This window comes from Peromyscus eremicus, chromosome 5, assembly GCF_949786415.1.
Source record: "Peromyscus eremicus chromosome 5, PerEre_H2_v1, whole genome shotgun sequence".
Classification (NCBI taxonomy): Eukaryota; Metazoa; Chordata; class Mammalia; order Rodentia; family Cricetidae; genus Peromyscus; species Peromyscus eremicus.
This window is the reverse complement of record NC_081420.1, coordinates 29,362,712-29,385,473: the sequence shown is the minus strand read 5'-3', so window position 1 is coordinate 29,385,473 and position 22,762 is coordinate 29,362,712. Positions and strand designations below refer to the sequence as shown.

Below are 22,762 nucleotides of genomic sequence, written 5' to 3'. Positions count from 1 at the left end.
ACAGTATGTAAGTCTCACTCTGCAGCTGGGGTTAGCTTTCCTCCAAAGATGGGTGTTCAATGGGACACATTTCCTAGCAGTGTCCTGAACTTGTCCCAGAGGAAGGGTCTGGGCATGAGAAGATGCCAGTGGTCCGCATTGTGTTCTGGGCATTGGGGGAGGAGGCAGGGGGATTTTCTAACACACAGGTGGGTGGTTGTTTATGAGGACTATCCAGAGCTTGCTGGAGGATTAAACAGACTCTCTAGATTTGTGTTAAGGTGATTTGTAACTTTTACAGACTACTTTGATAAATGATATACTTGGGAGCATCGATAGAAAAGCTGTGTCCCATGCAAGATTGTCCAGATTTTTTCTCGTACTGTCATAGAAGGAAACATGTCTTTGTCCTTATGTGAAAAGCTCACGAACAGTCTGGCCATAGTGAAGTCCTGTTTACTGAGACACAGAAGCTTGGCATGCTGGGGAGCTACAGTGCAACCAGAGGACTCTGATTTGGGGCGGCAGGCCTAGGGGGTCAGAGGAGGAGGAGGGGAGACCCAGCAGTCCTCAGAGGAAGAGGCCAAGATGTTCTACTTAAACGCCGTCCTTGTTGAAGCAAGTTCTTGTGGCTATCGATTTCAGAATTATCACTCAGGTCACGGAAAACTTTTCTCAAGTCTCACCCTATCCTTCCACTATAGTTTGGATCATTAAAGTCCCCCAAAGACCATGTGGTGAAGACTTGGTCTCTCTACCCAGGGCAGTACTGGGAGGCAGACCTTTATGAAGTGGAGCCTCATGGGAAGAAATTCATACTCTTGGAGGTATGTCCTTAAAGAGGGCATTTGGACCATAGCTCCCTCTCTTCTGTTGTTTCTGCACGTCGCGAAGTGAGTAGACTCCCCTGCCATAGGCTCCTGTCATGATGTGTTGTCTTTCTTAGTACAGGCCCAAATGGACCAACAAACCGTGGGCTGCTTGAAAACCCCAACTCTATAAGCCAAACAGATCCTCCCCTCTTTAAGTTGATTATTTCAGGTATTTTGTCACAGAAACCGAAAGCGGCCATGCCTCCCAAGTTCTCTGGTGGAATGCCAGCTCCCCTCCCCAGCATCCTCCCCTGGCCCCCCTTTTCCAGTCTACTCACAGTTGAGGAGTCCAAGCTGCAGAAGTGAGGCCAGGGCGGTGAGGATCATAAAGAGCAGCAGCCCTCCCCTGCGCCCGAGGAACCTGACTACCACACACATGGCCAGGCAGGAGGCCAGCGCGATGCTGGCCACGGTGTAGTAGTCAGCGTAGAAGTTCTCCAGCAGCGGCACCTTCACCTCGTGGCCCATCATGCTTCTTGCAAAGCAGTGGTGGATCCCGTACCCAGTCAGCCTGCAGGAGACACACACACACACACCAAGAAGGTGGGCAGCATGCACTGAGATAAAGGGCTACCCAGTCTCCTGGGGATGCCTAAGAGACAGAAGCCTTTTACGTGTGACAGGAAACCATGCTGCCACCACATGTGGACCCATGAGGGAGTTAAATTCAAAGAGACATCAAAGAAACATCTGTGAGGTCCTTTGTTCACCCAAGTGTAGGACAAAGCGCCTTCTATGTACTCATTTACACAAGAACATGGTCATATCCACTTGGCAGACCAGCAGACAGATACAGGGTGCATCTTGGTTGGTGCTAGAGCGGATAGGAAGGGAAGGCCTGAGGGATCCGGGTCTGACCTCTGTGTGGCTTGGCTGGATTAGTGCTGTAGGATCTGACTGTGATCAGATCTTTGCTCTGTTGATGGGTAGTGACACCTTTTGTACCTCAAAAGTGAATTGAGTTCCTCATTACTTCATGTTTCATGGAGCTGTTGTAGCAGGAGAGCTATAAAGAATGGGAGGCTGCGACCCTAGCCTCTCGAAGACAGCTTTGAGGTCTTTCATACACACACACAAAAGTCTAAATCCCTCCTCCCAGATGACCTCTAATGCCTGCTGAGAGCCAATCACCCAGATGACCTCTACTCTAACCAAAGGTCCACTTCGTACAGCTAGGGAGGATGAGGTTATGGAGCTGTGAGGTTAGACCGGAAGGAACTTCCAGGTACACACCTAGCCCTGGAACTGGGGCAGCCATAAAGCTGCATGAGCCACAGACTCGGCAGGCAGAGGGGAAGCTATATGGAGAGGCCTCTTGAGGGAGCCTGAGTTCCTGCTCTGCATTTAGGCAACATGCCACTGATTGCAGCTGCCCTCTGCAGAGCATGGGCCTCTGGGCAGGTGGGCTGGTGGCTAGGAGAGCAGCTCTTTGGAGCCTGGGTGAAGGACTCTGGCTCCATGGGCTCAACTCTTGTCCCTAGACAGCGCCAGGAACCCCAACCTTGGGAATTCCCTAGAACTGGATGAAGGAGACTATCAGAGTCACTCTCATAAAATGCAGAGGGAGAGTATTGTTCTGAGGCCATAGGTGTGTGCAGGACCTCACCAGGCCTCATGGCCTCTTTATGCTCAAAGCCCTAGGAGCTCTAGCACCATATAGGACACTGGCATAGGGCAGGTTGCTGGGCTGAGGGCAATGTTCAGCGCTGGCTGCCTAGGCTTCTTGGTGACATGGTAGGTATCCTTGAGTCCTATCTTCCTTCAAACCTACAGCTGGGCAACCCGGGCATACTTCTGGGGCCTCTTTCATAGAGACAGGTTGAGACAGGTGGGCATGGGGCAGGCTGGGATTCAGAGTTCATCTAGGGGTCGGGGGAGGGTCTCTCTGGATCTGACTACATGTGTTTCCCATGACTTACGAGTTGACACATAGAACCACGATATTTTTCCACAGGTTCCGCGTCCCCACCACCTTCACGATGCACACCTTCTTGGGCCTCCGGGAAAGTTCTTTCTCAAGCTCTGCAAGAGACAGACCTAGGAGCTTGAGCAGGATAGAAGGTTCCAGACATAGCTACAACACAGCTTTGGTTTCCCTATCCATTCCAAAAGGAGAAAGTCTTTGCCTTTAAGCCAGGGGAGAGGGTCTAGGCTTATGGCTAGAAATGTGCTCATGCGACTCACGTGGCAGACGGATTTCCCACCACAACCAAAAGGGTGCAGAGCACACTGTCAGTGTCTATTTCCACCCATGCTCAGGCCAGGCACACACAGACAGACACACTCCATTCATTTTGTCTGAACACATCACTCCATGATGGGACTAGGCTCCTAAGGCCTCAGTTAGGTCCTGCACATACAGCAGGTGCTTCCTTTCTGCTGGAAACTGCAGCCACCTGTGCCACTTACAGCTCAGAGGCCTGCAAAACCACAGGCTCAGATGCACCTTCATCTCGGGGAGATAGAATGTCTTAGGACCGAAGCTACACACAACTGTCTTTAGAGGATGCTAACCTCTGAAAGACAAATAAAAAGATATGTCTGTTTGTGTGTATACACACAGACACACACACACACACACACACACACACACACACATTTTTTCAGTTAACAGTTGAAATGCTTTGGGAATGGGGTACAGATCAGTGCTACAATCTGTGCCTAGGAGGCATGAAGCCCTAGGTTCCATTCCCAGAATTCAAAAAACAAAGTGTTTGGAAGTGGAACAAGATGGACAATGCGTTAGGCTTAGTGATGTGACAGACTCTGAAGCTATGGGACTAAGGCTCTTGTGAGGCTCATCCTAGCCTTCCATCTAACAGTGCTCCAGTGTCCCTCCAGCCTAGCTGGGAATTTGCTCAAGTCCTGGGGCTGGCCTGGCAATCTAATGGGAACGATCAGGACATGGGAAATGCCTCATGCGGAGGGAGCTATGTGGTTAGTACTTGAGAGCGGTGCCCACATTCAGCCTTCTGGGCCTTCCCACTTCCTAGCTGGCTTGTCCCTGTGGAGTCATCCCCTACTTAGAAGCTAAAACAGAAAGGATGCTTCCCAGGTCCACAAGGAACCCATGCCATTAAGACTGCCAAGGTCATGAAAATAAGGAAAGACTGAGGAACTGTCAAGACCAGAGAAGACGGTAGCCAGGTGATGGCAAACTGCACCCTGGACAGGACCCTGGAGCACTAGGGTGCTGTGGATATCGCTCTGTATAAATAAAATGCTGATTGGCCAGTAGCCAGGCAGGAAGTATAGGCGGGACAAGCAGAGAAGAGAATTCTGGGAAGTGGAAGGCTGAGGTGGAGAGACACTGCCAGCCACCGCCATGAGAAAATGTTAAGATACCGGTAAGGCACAAGCCACGTGGCAACTTATAGATTAATAGAAATGGGTTGATTTAAGATACAAGAACAGTTAGCCAAAAGCCTGTCACGGCCATACAGTTTATAAGTAATATAAGTCTCTGTGTGCTTACTTGGTTGGGTCTGAGCGGCGGCAGGACTGGCGGGTGAGAGAGATTTGTCCTGACCGTGGGCCAGGCAGGACCAGAAAAACTCTAGCTACACGAGGGGCCAGTGATAAGAAAGCCAGCTCTGAGTAGAGGCTGGCACTTGGCTAACAACAGTGTATACTTGTGTCCAGTTTCCTAGTTTTGACAAATGTGCCATGGTAGTATCAGACCTTAGCAATGGGGGAAACTGAGTCAGGAGTATAAACAAGCTCTACACTGTCTCAACTTCCCTGTATATGTGAACTAGTTCCAAAATAAGACATTTAAATTTTAAAAATGTCTGTGGGACTAGGGACTTGGAGGCACATTCTACCCTCTCTGTGTGTCTGGGTTCTGAAGCCTTGGATTTAAATAACCATCATCAGAATTATCTGAAAACTTGTATCTGGACTGAACATGTACACTTCTTGTTACTATTCCCTAAACAATTCAGTATAACAACTATTTTCCCAGCACTGGCCATCATGAGTAGCTCAGAGATTATCTAGTGTGCACAGGTGGTTGTGTGTGGGCTCTATACAAACACTATACCATTACATACAAGGAAGCTGAGCTCCTGTGAGTTTTGGTATCCTGGAGGTCGTGAAATAGTCCCTAGATGTGGAGCGATGACAGCTGTTGCTTCCTGCTTCCCTGAAGGATGCACCTCTCTAGGTCAGTCACACCCGTCCTGGATGTTCCAACTCTCCTTCTATTTCATTTTTCACAAACCTCATTCATAACAGTTTGAAGGAAAAATAAACTTATTTTAAATAGGGAGCTAGTAGTCCAGTGAGCTATATGGTGGCATACACGATATCCCATGAGTTTGAGGCCAGCCTACTCTACACAGAGACTTCCAGGCCAGCCAGGTTTATATGGTGGGGTAAAAGAGGCGTGCGCATGGGGGGTAGGACATTTAGACATTTCTTTTTAAATTTAACTAGTTTTGTTTAATGTTAAAGATGGGGTACTATTATGTTTCTCAGACTGGTCCCAAACTCATAGGTCAAGTGCCCCTCTGGCCTCAAGATTCATAAATTCTTGGGATTATGAGCATATGCAATCATACTTAGCTCTAAGTAAATTTTAGACTCACCCCAGCCAGGACATAGAAAAGACAGAATAAATCTTTCCTATGACTGAAGGAGATTGTGCCAAGTTTCCAGAATATTCTTCCTTTTCATATTTAGGGTGAGAACTTGGCATAGGCTAACATGGCTGGTATTCTGGGTGCCTCTCCACAGACCCTCTCAGCTCCAGAAGTCTCCTGACCTATTTTATCTCAGCAAAAACAGGCTAATCTGACTTATTGATGCCCTTTCTCTGTGGTTAAAGAACAATACACTCATGAATTACTTAATGAGCGGGTCAGGGGATACAGTCTGAGAATTATGTCATCAGGCGATTCTGTCATTGTTTAAATATCACAGAGGGCTCACAGAACCCTAGATGATACCAGTTGGCTTCTGGGTAGGAGATGCGTGAGGCTGTTGCCAGACTCATACGGTATACTGCATCGTAAGAAACACTTTAAAAATACGGAAGCCATTCTAAAATGACAGTAAAAAGTATAGTTTAGTGGAGACACAAGCCACCAGTCTTCTCATTGTTATTCGCTGTCATCACTGTGTGCGCCATCCTTCTAGAGAGCTGGCAGTGGAACCACTGCACATAAGACCACCACCACAAGCATGAGGAAATGCATCTCACTCTACGACACTCCACAGCGCTTAGAAAATGTTCTGCTCTGTGAAAAGTCTAGGGACCGTAGTTGTGTGTGTGGTCCTCTGGTGACAGACACTTTGGTGCATAGTGCAGGACTGTGTTTGTTAAAGAGCTTGTAAACACGACTGGTAGATATACTCAGATCCAGTGGTCTGGGTACTTTCACTCTCACAGACACATCAGAAGTCAGCTGTCATAGGCACCCTTTCTCAGCAATTGTCCAAGAAGGAAATTCAAACATCCGTTAGCATGTTTATATGAGTTTAAAGTTGTTTCTTTTTCAAAAGTGGTCCATACGCAGCTGCTAATGTATTATTGCAGATGAACTAGTATGTCAAAGAAGCTATAGCAATTGTATTATGACCCGAGGGTTTTGTTTTGTTTTGTTTAAATAACATTAAACCCTAGAGCCCAGTCTAAGAATTGACTGTAGTCTACAGTGGTAATTGCATTATTCTAAAGGGAATTAAATTAACTTTTCCAGCACTATTGATATTTTGTCAGGGTCTCTGGTACTCATACCACTGGCCCATCATCAACAACATCAAACGGGGGCAGCTTCAAGTGTTTTCTTCTGGGTATTCTAAATTGTAGGAAGCATTAGCTAACTGCTGAGACCCTGTGCGGTCACTGGAAACAAGGAGCTTCTTGTCTCTCTAGCCCAAACTTCTTGCATTAGGAGATAAAAGCAAACAGGTGCCAGGCAGTGATAAGAGGACAGCATTGGGTTGCTTCTCTGGAGTTTGGAGCAGAGTGCCTCAGCCTTCGTGGTTCAGTGCTGTCAGAGAATTTCAAACTGAGACACGGGCAGACTTAATGTTGGCACGCCAGGTGTGTCTATCCCTGCTCCATATTTCCTTGAACCCTGTGGTCAGTGCACAAGGTCTGGGAGCAGCGAGAGTCCCCCACCTGGGAAGGAGCTCATCTCTGTGTTTCTTTGAACCCCCTTAGAAGAGCTGCCCACAGTAATGGAGGTCTCAGCTCCCTCCCTAAGGCTAACTCTGGTCTGAAAATATTAAATGGAGAATTCCAGAAATGAGAAACTCATAAATTATATTGTCATAATTGTTCTAGTTTTGTTATTAGTTGTTGTTAATCTCTTTCTCTGCCTAATTTGTAAATTAAATGTTATTTTAGATATGCATTTGTAGGGAAAACCAAGCCTGTCAAAAGCTAGGCACTAGCCATGGTTTTAGGCACCAATGGAGGGCAGTCCTGACATGTGCTAATCCCTGAGGCTATGACAGGGCTGGTGTGGATGCTCTGAGCTCTGGATGCAGGAGGCAGTGAAGAGGTCCTGGTCCCTCTATATCTTCCAAAGGGCAGCAGAGAGGGAAGGCAGTGGAAGCATGCCCTGGGCAACCTCCCTGGGACTGAGAGCTTGGGTGCATTTGGATTGCTTCCCCCATGAGGTTGCCCACAGAGGGCTCTGTAGAAGAGGTCAAATGACTCCTGCTCCCTGTAGACCTCTCTCCCCATGGATGAGAAAAGGGCCACGCATGCGAAGGTGATTACATGGGAGAAGCTATTCTGAACTAAGAAAGTTGGAGTCCCAGAGAAAACAGACTCTTCTTTCCCCACGTGCTGGGCAGTTTTGCATGCTGTTGTCTGAATGCATCTGGAGTGGGGGAGGGACAGAGAGCCAGGGTGAGTTAGCATCCCTCAGTGACCACAATACAATGACACATCCTGGTGAAGGGTGAAACCTTTTTCCTCTTTGTTAGTCACCACGGGGGAGGCGGGAAGACAACAAATCACCTCTTACTTGGCCCCCTGCCTGAGACACAGAAGAGAGATAAGCCCCAACCAAACTTATAAGTTGGAGGAGAGCTAATATCACTTTCCAAAAATAGGGACATGAGTCAGTGTAATTAGGATTGAGAAAACAAGCTTTTCCCAGATAACATTTTAACCTGAAAGAAGTGGAGTGTGATGACTTAATTAGAAGGCCAGAGACAAACGTGCAACAAGACCTGAGGACAGAAGCTTGCAGGAAGCTATGCATGGTCTGAACCAAGCTGGCCCTGTCCGAAGGTTCCTTAATAGCATCCTTTCCCGTAAGTCTCCATGGTCGCCCTATTCTCGACAGCACAAGAAAGTCACTTTGGCTAGACTTCTTGGGTTCAACTCCCATTCTACATAGTAGCCAACTGACCTCTGGCAAAGCACCTCAGCCTCTCAGTGTCATGGTCTCCTCATCTGCAAACAAGGAGCACCACAGTATCCCTTATAAATGTGCTGCTGAGAAGAAATAGGTTCATATGCATACCACATATATGATGGAACATTAAGAATGAGTTGCTCTTTGCACCTCATTTAGAAGAGGGTTGGCACATAGGCATCATGTATTGTCTTGTTTACTGTCACGGCTCCTGAGAAAGGGGGCCTCAGATGCCCCTCTGAAGAGCCAGCATTCAGTGCTCTTCAAGTAGACCAGCCATGGCTTGCATCCTTCAGTCCCAGGAATTCAGAGCTTTTGGTTGGCCTGACTGTTCCTGGCTGAGCTGAAGGACTTGGTAGACCACATCTCACCCAGCAAGTGGTTGTGGCTTAGCCTTTGTGTCCTGGGCACAGGTAAAGATAGGTATGCTACCCTTGTTGAGCCCCTAGACCTTCTGAATGGGAGTCCAATAAGGATGCTCAAGGCTCTTAAGATCCAGGTTGCTCACACTTCTCCCCACCCCCATTGGAAATGGGGACCTGCAGGGTTCGTTCTCTTGCCTGGCACAGGTTCTCACATGTGTCTCAAAGCCAGGCTTACCTAGTCACTTTGACTACAGCCACTGCTACTACTCTCTATCCTCTGCTTTATTGCTTTACCCCTCCTACTGAATGTACATCTAAGACCACCCTGCATATGTACCTCATCTCTGAGCTCCCTAAGAGTCAAGCCTAGCCTGCTTCCTTCTTTGTTCTCCCATAGTGTTGGGTGCCATCAGATGCTTAATAAGTGTCTGTATTCTGAATGAATGGTCATCACATGATTCTAGTCATTGGGAAAGTCTAGTCATATTCAGAATTCATAATCAATATCTCTCTCTCACTTTCCTTGGGGATTTTATGAAGCATATAGGTTTTCATGTTAACATGATGGGTCAAAGCTGCCATTTTCCAAAGGGATTCTCTAGGTCCCTTGCATTAGTCTCTTCTAGAGTGTACTACACACGCACATTCCTAGGGCTTCTTTCACATCCTCTAGGTCAGCATCGTGGCATGTCAGGGAGGAGCCAGGAACCTGGCTGTGAAGAACTTCCTGGTGACATTTACGGACTCCCAGCTTGAAAGCCCCACTTAGCTTGGCTGATGCCCTGATTCACAAGAATTCTATGGATCTGAACCACTCTACAAAAATAGTGCATGTTTCCATTTCTTCCCTTGACCAACAAATAGGTCATGGCCATAAATAGATAATGGCAGCCCTTGGAAGATCATATTCAAGAAGAGAGGTCACTTACACCATCCATACCTCGAACCAAGGCTTTAAACAGGGTAGGCTGTCTGGAAAGGAGGGGCTGGGTATCACACAGCTGAATATGCCCGATAAAGATGGGTATGTATCCAGCTCACACCCTGCTTTTGGTTTTGTATGGGCTCTAAGGAGCATGATGAGTGTGCAAAGAAACTAGCTCCTAAAGTCGAGAGAATTTGAGTTTATTTATTTTTTATTTATTCAGTTTATTTCACTTTCAGACTGCAGCAGCCACTGCTGCCTTTCCAAACCTTTGCAAACCATGTGGCCCCAGGAGCCCAGACCAAACACTAGGAAGGACAGTTCTTCCAGATGGGACCAGCCCTCAGGCACCCTGGCCAGCCATCGTGTACTTACCTGGCATCACCCCCTTGATGTCACTCTCAGGGCTCACACAGTTCTTCTGTGTGATGTACAGGATCAGCTTCTTTGCCGCCTCAAACTGCTGGGTAGCCATTAGCCATCGGAGAGACTCGGGGAATATCCTTCAAAGACATAAAGGGAACGCCTGAATGGCTTCCATTCTGTTTCACTTCAGTTATGTGTTATCAGCAAAGTCAGGGTGGACTCTGGTAAGAGGTTAACCATGATGACCTGACCCCTGCCTTGCCAGCTCACAGGTGTCTTGAAATGGATCTAGCAGATGGAAACAGTGGATATTGTTATGATCTGAATGTTGGTTCCTCTATCCTCAAATGAAAAGCTATAATAAAATATATTTCAAATTATAGACATTTTTAAAGGTAATAAAAATTAATGTTTACTGGTCTGTATTTATTAAAAATTAATTTGGCTGACAGAATTTGAATAAGTAGAAACACTCAAAAATGTCATCAGTAAAATGTGGCATTTTAAAATCAGATCTTTTCTTTATATAGAAATAATAGAACAAATGCTAATGCCCATGGTTTAAATTTCATTTTGCTGGTGTATTTGGATGTAGTGTCTTTTCTTAATTTACTGAGATTGTAGATCATTAACATTTATTTTTTTCTCTCAATGTATGGACTTAAAACCTTAAAATTTAACGTAAGTATCAGTGTAGCCACATCTGTATTTGATTCCAGTATCCTGTGACTTGTGTTAGGACCTCTTCTTGCCTTTATTAATCTGACAGTGCAGGTTACTTTGTAGATTGTCTGTAAAATCTTAAAATATACAATAATGGGGGGAAGAGTCAAAGTCATGTTATTCATACCCAGTGCTCATGGACACTAACCCCACAGCAGGGAATCAAAGTCATAAATCAACGGTGTTTGAGTAGCATCGTTTTGTTCAAATCAAAATGTTGTATACAAAGCAGCCACCTTTGTTCTCAGAATTTCCCAGGAGAACAGTGCTGGGCCCAGGGTACACCTGATCCTCAGGAAAAGATTCTTCCTCTTGTCCCAGGCTTCAGAGCCATTGGCAGAGACCAAACTGTACTCAGTAGGCATGGTTCAGTTGCTTCCAAATTGTCAGGCCTCTGGGACACTGTATTATCCCTAAAAGCCATTCAGTCTCTAGCTCATCTTCATCATCCCTAAAGGTTGGGTCCTCAGACAACAGGGTCTGCATAACTAAAATAATTCTACCTTACGGTCTTTTCGGATTGCAAGGCTTGAAGGATAGGTTTGGACTGCAGGCATGGTGATCCTTCATGTTTGAAGAAATGGGTGTAGGCCTCTCATGAGCTCAGACTCTTGCTAGGCACTAAATGATTTTCCTTTTTTTTTTTTCTGATGTGAACTGAGCATTGTCACTATAGGTCCGTCTTTGATGGATCTACTCTTGATTTCAAGTCTTATGGAGGGAAGCCTCTGTCAATGTGATAAATAAGGTACAGTGCAGATATACACTCAACTTAATGGGTGACATGGATCAGACCCTGCATGTATGACATAGGATGGGACGGGGCAACTGAGGAAGGCAACGGCTGGGGCTCAAAGGAGAGGCAGAGCCCTTCTGGATCTGTTTCAGAAAATAAGCGAGTGCCGGTCCAGCTCAGCATGCTGTGTGATGTGTGTGGGGACAGGACCCAGAGGGAGGTATGGGGGTATGAAATTGTATGCTAGGTTTGAGGAGCTGTAAGCTGGCAAAGCAGCAGGCTGGGTATGAAATGGGAAGAGATGAGGTGAAAGGGGAGGAGAGGGGAGAGGAAGACAAGGAGGAAGGATATAGAGATACTCGTGGTAGGGGATATAAGGACCAGCAGCCACAGGGTCAGGGTGAAGGGAAATCAGGACGGCACTCTCTCAGGAGAGACAGGTGGGCTCACACCAGCCACACAATTGCCTCCAACAGCAGGCATTCCTGCAAACCACCTTCCATCACCAGACTGGTGACTGCAGGCACTGTCCTACCAGTTTCACAGGCCAAGCTTCTGATAATGCCCCACTGTTTACTCATTTGACAGCTGGGAAAGTTCAGGCTGAGAATATCCATGAGCATTGCTCAGGACACTCAGCTATCAGATGACAGATGATTGGATGAGTTGAGAGCTTACTTCCTTAACCTTAGACACAGCAAAGCAGTATGCCAAGTCATCCAGACAGCTGATGTTGGAAAGTACTGTCCTTATGAGGATTTTCTAGGGGTAGACAGAAAGGCACAAGCCTCAGGGTGCATGCACCAAACACTTCTTTTTAAAAGATGTATTCAAATGTATAGCAAAGTCATAAAGAACTGAGCTGTGGCTCATGGGAAGGCCCAGGAGCTTGTCAGTTTGGATAACATTGTGGGAAGTTTATGGAATTTCTCAGGACACATACATGTAGGATGTAATAACACTCTAAAGTTTAAAAACCCAGATGAGCATGGAGGCTCACTCCTATAATCTCAGTACTCAGAAGGCTGAGATAGGAGAACTGCTTTGAATTCAAGGCCACTGGGACTACCCAGTGAATCTCAGGCCAGCCTGCAATACAGAGTATGACCCCATCTCAAAAATCCAAACCACAGCTTGGGACCTGGGAGAGACATATCTGTAAAGTTCAGAGACAGAATATTTCAATCAAAAATAACAAAACCACATGAGGCAGATAAAATCCACATCTGCCCAGTGTACCTCATGCTTGAAAAGCCACAAAGCAGAAATAAGTAAAAGGATCTCTGATTTGGGTGGCATGGAAGTTGTATGATCAGTTTATTGGAAATAGCTCTTGGTGGAAGAGCACTCAGAGCTGACTCAGAGGAGTGAATTCTAGGAGAGGAAGTTCCTGGTAATGTTGGGTCAGGTTGTGGGGAACAGAGAGGGCTAGCAGTCATACTCTGGGAAAGGTGGCAGTCAGTGATAGGCGTGCAGAGGCATTCCAACTCCTCTGGTGGGCACAGGAGCCTCACACACAGCAGGTGCCCCTGATATATCCCACTGTCTTGACACAGGACCCTGGTGATGCCCAAGAGTGGCAAAGTGACAAAACGAATTTCAGTACCAGACAGAGATCTCTGTTTGGCATGTGTCCATATGGCCAATGACCTCAACCCATCCTTTCCACTCTAGTATTGACATCCTGTTAGGCAATACTAGTACAGGTAGATTTGAAACTTGGCCTTTAGAATTCTTTCTATATGATGCATGTTTGGTCATTGTATTCTTATTCTTCTCCTTTTTTTTTTCGAGACAGGGTTTCTCTGTATAGCTTTGGAGCCTGTCCTGGAACTCGCTCTGTAGACCAGGCTGGCCTCGAACTCACAGAGATCCACCTGTCTCTGCTTCCCGAGTGCTCGGATTAAAGGCGTGCGCCACCACTGCCTGGCTGTTTTTGGTATTTTTGAAAAGCAGAATTAGGACTGGTGAGATAGCTCATCGGGTAAAGACGCTAGCCACCAAGACTGAAGATCTGACTCCTAGCCTTGTGACCTGCAAATTGTCTTCTGACCTCCACATGTTAAACACACACACACACACACACACACACACACACACACACACAGAGAGAGAGAGAGAGAGAGAGAGAGAGAGAGAGAGAGAGAGAGAGAGAGAGAGGAGAGAGAGAGAGAGAGAGAGAGAGAGAGAGAGAGAGAGAGAGAGAAATCAATTTTTAAATGATTTATTTTGTTTTTATGTATATGCATTTGCCTGTGTGAGTTTATATACATCATATGCATACAGGTGCCTGTGGAGGCCAGGGAGTATCAGATACCCTGCAACTGGAGCTATAGGCTATTGTGAGCCACCTAATGTAGAAACTGAAACTGAACATGTATACTCTGCAAGAGCAGTAAGTGCTCTGAACCACTGAGTTCTCTCTCCAACTCCATAATTTTTCTGTATCCCAGAATCTAATCAATATTTATATGTATAATTCAGCTATTATTTGGCTTAAAGGGGCTTATTGGGAAATGCTATCATTTTTACTATTTTCTACAGAGAAAATATTTTTCAGTTTCAAATAATACTGGACTTTGGAATTATAAGCTGTTTTTATGTTAAAATAAAACATTTAAGTGGAAAATGCTGAAGGACCACTGAACTTGATGTTGTAATTATATATCTATATCTGTATAAAATAATGATTATAAATGTTTGTTTAAAAATGCAAAGTGCAAATGTGAATTTAACAAGAAGTTGTAGATTTTCAACACTGTACACAAACTCCTTTGTTACAAATAAATAGTTATGCTTCTAAAAAAAATCTATGTAATTTTTTAAAAAGCAGGATAACTGTGTTTTAGAAAGATCTTGCACCAAACAGTGAAGTGTGGTCCTAAAGCTTTATATGGAAACTTTATGTGGAGCTCTTCATAAATGGTGCTACTGTATCAAGAGAGAAAATGTTCTCCCTGGTAGGTTTGTTCTCTGTTTCTCTGTCCTTCCCCTTTCTCTTCTTCCATCTCTCCCTCTTCTTTTCTAAGGCGGTCCAGCCAGGCAGCCCAGGCTTGACTAGAACTCAGGGCAACCCTTCTGCCTCAGCGTCCTGAGAGCTGGGATTGCCAGCTTGCACTACCACGCCCCTCTGTTTCTTTAAGCTGAATGGGAACATTTAGCTTAGGCAACCTCTTCCTGTGCCTGCCTCAGCTCATATATGACAGAGCATGGTAACTTATGATTTGACAGAAGTAACAGGTTTCTAACGCACATTCCCATTCTCCTCTCTCTCCTGGAGTGCATCTGAGCTAAGCCTAGGCTTTTAGACTGCAGTCATTAGCTGTGGAATTGTCCAGTGAAATCAGCAGTTAAAAATTGGTACATAGAACAAGCGTCCTTCTCCTCCACTCGAATGTCAGCACAGGTCCAGGACAGAATTGAGAGAATCTTGGGAGAGATTAAAGGGATTTCTCTCAGGTAAAGAGGAATCTGGACATTACAGGCATTGCAGAGAGACCCTATGGTAAAGCTGAAAAGAATTTCCAGATTGGAAGTAAACTAAGAAGCACTTAATGGAGATCAGGATGAAGAAAGAAGTGTGCTGTTCAAATGCACCTGCACTCATGGCTGGGATCCCTCCGAGGACGCTAGGATAGGGATAAATAGGACAGAGTGGACCGAAGCCTAAGCCTTACACCACCCCTTCCTGCTGACAACGCCTTGCAGCAGGTGCAAAAGCTACTGTTTGAGCTTCAACTGTACAGCAATTAATTTGAATAATCTGTGATTGAGTTCTCTGTTCTGTTTTTATTCTTTCTTTTTTTTTTCTGGTGCTGGGGGCATTTCCTAACTGGTCACCAGTTATCTATGTGGGATGTGTGCAGATTGATGGCTTGCAAATGACTTCCTTGTAGTGTTACGTACGTCTTTATTTGACTCAAGGAAACACCAATGACTCTCAAGTAGTCCGTGTGCTTTCCAAGTCTCAAGTCTGAGATGAAATACGGTAACTGGAAAGGATGTAAATAGAATTTGGGGTAGTTTGATGTGAAGGTGATAATTAGAGTAGATCACAGGTTTTTCAGTTTTCAGAAATTTGCAATAAAGGAAATTTTGTTATTATAAATTTTAGTAATAAATGTATACAACGGATTAAAATTTTTAAAAATTGGTACATGGTACTATAAGGCTGATCATTTGCCCTTAAAGTTTAAAAGTAATAATTTTCTTGTCCAATGGGAGAATCTAGTATTTCCAAGCTTCCTATCTGAGCAGCCTTTTTTATTTATTAACATATATTTACTATACAAAAGAATCGATTTTATTATAACATTTTCATTAATATATATCGTATATTTGATTATACCTTCCATCACCCTCTCATATCATCTCCCACTGTCCTTTTCCCAAGTAGTTTCTGTTTTCATGTCTTACATACCTATTTCTAAATCTAGATTCTATAGATGAGAGAAAATATGTACTATTTGTCTTTCTGAGTCTGCCTTATTTCACTTAACATGATGACTTCCAGTTTTAGTCACTTTCTTGCAAATATCATAACTTCGTTCTTTTTATGGCTAAATAAAACTCCCTTGTGTATATACACCACATATTCTTTATCTGTTCACCCTTGATGGGCGCCTTGGCTGATTCCATATCTTGGCTATTGCGAACAGTGCTACTGTAATCATGGATGTGCATGTCTCTGTGTTCACTGACTTAGTCCTTCTGGTATATATACCCAGGAGTGATAATAGCTGTGCATGGGTAGCTTTGTAAGGAGACCCCTATGATTCTAATAGTTACATGGGCTGCTTTTTTGAGGCTTTATTAAATACGCATTCTGGTGAGAGGCCAGTTGGGCAATTCTCTGAGTAAAAAGCATGTGTGTCCTGCTTAATTCACTGTACTAGGACATTTACTCATAAATAAAATACAGAAAGGAAATAAAACTGACTGCTAATGCTTTATTAAATTAGTCGTACCCTTAAGCCATTTCTTTATTTGTTTTGTGAACTATTTGGTTTTAGGGCGATACCTGTGTACACAAACATGCCTTCCTGTCTGATTCAACTGGGACATCATTCACAGAATAAACACACATGGAGCAGTTGGAGTCATTATGGCGAAGAGCTACACTTTTGGCCCCAAGAAGTTATTTTGTTGGGAAAGAAAGCATACTAAATACATACTGCACCACTGAACTATAGTTCAGCCCAGTCTGGGACCTCTATTAAGCATACTCACAGGAAGGACACAAAGTCTAGGCAAGAGAGGAAGCAGGGCCAGTAAAACTTTGTGGAGTGACCTTTCCATATGTGTACATGAAAGTGAGTATAGGCGCAGCTTGGGCTACTTCTGATTGAAGAGGGGACTCTAGTTGTTGATTCTCTGGGTTTGATCAAGTACTGGATAGGTAAAAAACTCTAGAGAGGCTCAAACAAAAACAAAGAAATAGTAACCAAGCTAAGGACCTAAATGGAATTAAAACATCTGGAAGTTATTCAAAGTGTCCAATGCTCTTCACAAACTGAGGCCCCATAATTCCCTGAAAAAATGGTGGTGGAAATACATCAGGATTTCCATGAGTCTGTGGCACAAGGTTAGTAGAATGGCACAGAAGCCTCAGCAGGCCAGATCCCCCACGTTATCTGTTGAGATCTGGGGCTAAATGTCACCTCTGTAAGGTAGAATTATGTCACGCTGTGCCCAGCATCCTCACAGTGCTGCAGGCTCAGGCCATGCAGTACACAAGCGTTCTCAGGGTGCTGCAGGTTCAGGTAGGGCACATGAAGCCTTTTTACAGTAGACCCATTCTGAATACGCAGGGCTTGACATAACCCTAAATGTTCCTCTGTTCATGTTTTCAGCAGATGAAGACTTGGAATTCAGCTCCCATACAGACACCTACAATCTGCAACCTTGTGTGCAGCTGGTGTTCATCCACCCACAGACCTGAGTTAATATTCGCCACTTTCTCCCTCCTCCTCCTTTCGAAAACCTGTGTGGAAGTGATCATCAGGCCACAGAAACCAAACGGCACACAGGACGGTAAACGCGCAGTGCTGTACGGGGAGCTGATTGGACATCTTTAGCAAGTGATAAAGAAAATGTGGTGTTCAAACAGGCAAAGTGGTACAGGCCCGAAATCTCAGCACAGGGCAATTGCAAGCTCGAGGCCAGCTTGGATTACAATAGTGAGTTCCCTGCCAGCCTGGATAATTTAGCAAGACCTTGTCTAAAACTATAAACTATAAAGGAGCTGGGAATCCCGTTCAGTGGTAGAGTGCTCACTTAGCATGTACCGGTTCTAGATTTAATTACCAGAAAAGAAAGAGGGGGGAGAAAAGGAAAGTGAGGATAGAAAGGGGCTGAAGGGGAGATGGGTTTTTGCTGCTCCTGCATCTAATTGGAATTTTACTGGCACCTGTGTTTGCAGCTCTCTGCAGGTGGTCCAATCAACCTGCTCCAGGGGGCCACCTTCTGACCTAAGCCTGGGCTCTAATCCTGTGCCCATCAGGGTGGCAGACAGATACCATGGCTACAATATCTACTTGTCATGTGCAAGTCTCCTGCTGGCATCTGGCAGGTGCTTCATCATCACTGTACACAGCTCTCCTGGCGCCCACGGAAATGTATCCTGATTCAAATTAGCCAGTTCCAAAGCCCGAGTGAGGCCAAAGCGCCGCTCTTTGGGTGCTGGTCGCATGGGTCCGCAGAGACTCATTCTGTCCGTCTAGGTGGACTCTGAGCAGCTGCCAGAGCAGCGGTCATTTGACACCCATTGCCAGAGGCCGCCCACCTGACCTGAGCCAGGCACTGACAGCTCAGAATCTAACGCACGTGCTCACCCTGACCGCTCTCTGTCACTTTTCCAGGCTGCAGTGGCCCTTGGCCTGGCCCAGCTGCTGGGGTAGGGCAGGGAGGTGGGTTTGTGAAGCATGCCCCGGCCCTGGGGACAGCAGAGGCTCACTACCCTGGTATGGTGCTTGCATGGTGTCAGAGGGCCACACTTCCCTATTTTCTCAGGCCTCTCTCCACCTCTGCCTGTAAGCACATGTGCTGGTCCCTGGGATTCATCAAATTGTACATAACCTCTGAACTCAGAAGCTTAAATGAGGCAGCTTTTTACCCGAGGGCTCCTTAGCATCCTGTGTCAGCAGCTAATCCCAAACACCGGCGGAGACACTTGCAGCTCACTTCCACTTTCATGATTGAAATATGCACTACCATTTGCATTTCTAGGGCTGCGTTTTTAATTATTTCTTTCACAATTACATAAACACGCATATATGTACTTTGATCATATTTCCTCTGTGTGTGTGTGTGTGTGTGTGTGTGTGTGTGTGTGTGTGTGTGTGTGTGAATGCACAAACATGCTCCACTGAGTTTAATTAGAGTTGCTCCTGGGAGCATAGGTTGGAGGCCAGTTATTGACTTGAGTCAGGGCAGCATAACAGAGGCTGCACCACTGAGGAAAATGAACCCTCTCCACCAGCATACATTTGCCTTCTGTTGGTATTACATGACGCTTCATTACCCGGTCTAGATAATGTAGAGATAGAAGGATTTTCAAATGCGCCCCCCCCCCCTCTCTCTCTCTCTCTCATTTTTTGTTTATTTGTATTTTTGTTTGTTTCGTGTGTGTGTGTGTGTGTGTGTGTGTGTGTGTGTGTCTGTGTCTGTGTGTGTGTGTATTTGAGACAGAGTCTCCCTATGTAGTCCTGGCTGTCCTGAAACTCTCTATATAGGCCAGGCTGGCTTTGAACTCACAGAGATCCGCCTGCTTCTGCCTCCCGAGTGCTGGGAGTGAACCACTGTACCAGGTGAAGGCTTTTCTTTGTATTTCTTTCAAGTCCCCAGATCAGCTGTGTGATGGTCACTGCAGCCTGTGAAAGGATTGCTGCATACTGACTCAGGTTCTCAGAGACTAATTTCTGTGACTCATCTCTTTCCCTTTCCTATGGGAGTAACTGTTGATATAGCTGAGTTCCTTGTGTACAGGGAACCCCATAACCTTGTTTTATCTGTGATAGAATCTCTTTGTATAATGTGGCATTTTGAAATGAAATTGGTTTTTATGGAGGATCATGTTGTGCTCCTCATGCTAGGAAAGAAAAGCAGACTGGTAATTACTGACCCCCCCCCCCCACCACGCACACACATCTTTTAAACTCATTTTAGCAACAAGCATCACAATGAATTAATCTATTTAAAACATTTTCATTGTGCCCCTATTAGGATAGGTAGCAATACCCTGGTGACTAGAAGAAATGGTTTTGACATTGTTAGAGGGAACATGGAATCTTCCAGGATGAGAAGCAAGTTCTGTGCCAAGTACATGCTACCCTTGATGACCCAGGTACTTCCTAGGCCTAAGAGCATCACAGCATGTGGGACAAGCTGAGGAGCTGGTGGCCTTCCTGAACCTAGCAGCCAAAGCACCTCTGGCAAGCCATGGAGTATCTGTGTGCTTCAGTTTCCCTATCTGCATAGGAGGCTATCACAATTCTACTTCAAGGGCCCTTGGGCAGATCAAGGGCACTCAGGGATGTAACATGCTTAGTTTGGCCCCCAAAGGGCAACCTTCAGCTGGTGCAGTGATGCACACCTGCTGTCTCAGCAGCTATTTAGGAGGACAACTTGAGCTCAGGGGTTGGAGGCCAGCTTGGGCAATATAGCAAGACTCTACCTCAAGAACAACAAACAAACAAACAACAAATAACCCCCAAACCTTCTAAAACTAAACTCAAGAAATGATAAAATTCAATGATTCAGCTTCAAATATTTTTTAGTGATATTTATATATTAAGACTACTACATATGATGGAATGGTTAGTATTTTTTAACTGGACATAACTAGCTTGAGGCCATTTATATGTTTTCTAATACATCTCCTGAAAATTTTAAACATTAAAATCTCTTTGGCACAGGTGCTTTTCCCTAAATCTCCCTCTCCACTACCCTGGTGCTGGTTTCTTCCCAGCTGCTAAGCATGTAGGCTGCTTCCGCCTCCTTCCCACGGTCACATGGCGATTTCTCACCTGGAGAACTGGTGCCGATACTTATTCTCTAACGTTCCCCTTCCCTTCGTTTCCTTTCATTTCCCATCTGGCATCCTCCCTCTCACTGTCTTCCCCGATGCTTCTAGTGATCTAGCGAGCCCTCATCAGGATGAAATTCCAGCCGAACAAAGTGTAGTTAATAATTCACCATCTTCACACATCTGGTGCGTGTCTTCACACAGAGCACTCATGTTGGGTGAACCAAAGCTGAGGATCTTTCCCAACAGGCACCTGATGAAGAGTCTTGGCAGAGTGTGAGAAAGTCACCTCTACTGCTCCCCTGCAGGGGTGTAGGAACAGGCCAGGAGCAGAAATTTCTTTGAGAGCAAGACACCTGTGGCTGCTGATGGTGTTGTCAGGTAAGCAGGGCAGGTATCCTAGTCCAGGCAACCAGAAACACAGCCAGGATGGGAGTTTCCAGAATGTGTCACATATGTGGATATTATATCCCCACAGTGCGGGTAAAGTGGTTAGATCCAGGCCCAAGCTCTTGTCTGTTCCTGCAAGCACTTTTGGAAACACCTCTGATGCTGGATGTCTGAGATGACCAAGGTAACTGACGCCTATGTCAGCAGAGGAAGTGAGCTGGCTGTTGGTAGTCACCTACCCCTCAGGGACAACATCTACTTCTCACTACACAGCTTCAGATCCTGTTTCATGAACGAGGTTGGACTCAGCCAACTTGGGGCATCTCTGGCACATCCTTTACGCCCTGCTCTAAAGGGAACCGGGTCCACATGTCATATGCAAGAGGCTTGGTCTTTCACTTGGCACAGGACTGCTCATCTGACCTCAGGACTCACCTGTATCCCTGGAACACTTCTTCATGTGTGTTTGTGGTATACGTATGTGTATATGTGTGTGGCCCATGCACACGGAGGCCTGAGGTTGACTTCGGGGATTTTTGGGGATTGCTTTCCATCTTATATATTCTCTTGCTTGAAGTCAGATCTTGCTGACTCATTTAGTCTATCAAGCCAGCTTGCTTTGGGGATCCTCTCTGTCCCCAACAACTCCCCGACTTTCCCATGTTGGGATTACAGGTGGGCCACTACACCTACCCAGCATTTACATGGGTGGGAGGGATCCAAACTCTGGGTTCTTACACTTGAGTGGCAAAAGCTTTACACAGTGAACCATCTCCCCAGGTTCCAGGGGAAGATTTCTGACTCTTTGTTTATTTCCATGCAATACTGGATCATTCTGCTGAACACTGCCTTGCCTAGGAGGAAAGTGTGCCTTTGAAATATTAAGGCACACCAAAATCTGCATACTGCACAGTGCCTTGGAATGTAAATTTTAAGTGTGATTTTCCTTCCTTGCCTAGCTGGTTCATGAGGGCAGGGTTGTGTTTGCCTTGTTTATGATGACAACCCTCATACCTTGGAAACATGAAGAACAGTGGGCATGCACATATCCTCCACAGGTGCTCACCGAGTGGCACATAGATGGTCACCAGCCCAGGAGGGTGCACAGCAGATGTGTGTGTGTGTGTGTGTGTGTGTGTGTGTGTGTGTGTGTGTGTGTGTGTGTCTGCATTACCAAACCTGCCCTGTCCTCTGCTCCTTTCGTTTTCACTGTGAGATGATGACATGCACCCAACCTCAGAGATGGCATGCACCATCCCTGACTCCTGTGGCTCCTCCAGAAAACCTCCAGCCTTCTCTTTTCTGTCGCTCCTCAGCAGTAGGTCCCAACCAGGAAGACTCATATTTCCTGCCCCTCCTACTACCTTCCTGGTCTTCCACTCTGTAGTCTCCTGAGACATCCTCATGTAACACAGACCTTGATACAATGATGAGAATACAGGGCCAGATTGTGTCATGCATGGGGGCTCTCACCAAGGAATTGTTACCAAGCTACACTGCCAATAGGCTGGGGCCAGCTGGAGGAGGTGCCTTTCCTGCCCTTGTGACGTTAGAAAGCAGCAGCCCTTTCTCCAGGTCTGTTTCAGCCTTCTGTCACCCCCCACTTAGCTTCTGGCTATACCTGGAGAATTCCTCTCATTCTTCTGTCCTCTGGTGTTCTACATCTTGATTTTATTTCTCCTCATTCATTTGTATACTGTGAGGCTAGAAGCGTTCATTTGAGAAAAGGATATGTCAGTACGACTCTTTTGGACAGGCATTAAGCCGTGCTGCCCTTTCCTAAGGGCTAATGAATGGCTAAGCAGACAACTAACCAAGGGTTTCTACTTGCCACCAAGACAGGGTGCATGGTGGCAGTGGACACCTGCATTCACCTTTGGCAGTGTTCACTCACAGGTGCAGTCTCTTCTGTACTGTTTCATGACAAAGTGCTTAAGTGCAACACACTGGAGTGCCCACATCCAGGCAAGCACACCTTTGTTCTCTCTGCTCTCCCCTCCCT

At 45.8% G+C, this 22,762-nt stretch overlaps 1 protein-coding gene across 2 annotated transcripts in view; it reads right to left on the bottom strand.

Moving 5' to 3' along the window:
- Positions 1-22,762, bottom strand: part of Slc22a23 (solute carrier family 22 member 23) — a 171,536-nt gene that overhangs the window by 15,389 nt on the left and 133,385 nt on the right. For both annotated transcript variants that reach the window (XM_059263199.1, XM_059263200.1), the window contains exons 5-7: positions 9,896-10,023; positions 2,771-2,873; positions 1,130-1,362 (exon numbers count right to left, since the gene is read on the bottom strand). In XM_059263199.1, coding sequence (XP_059119182.1) covers positions 1,130-1,362; positions 2,771-2,873; positions 9,896-10,023 — 464 coding nt within the window. The remainder of the gene's footprint in view (positions 1-1,129; positions 1,363-2,770; positions 2,874-9,895; positions 10,024-22,762) is intronic.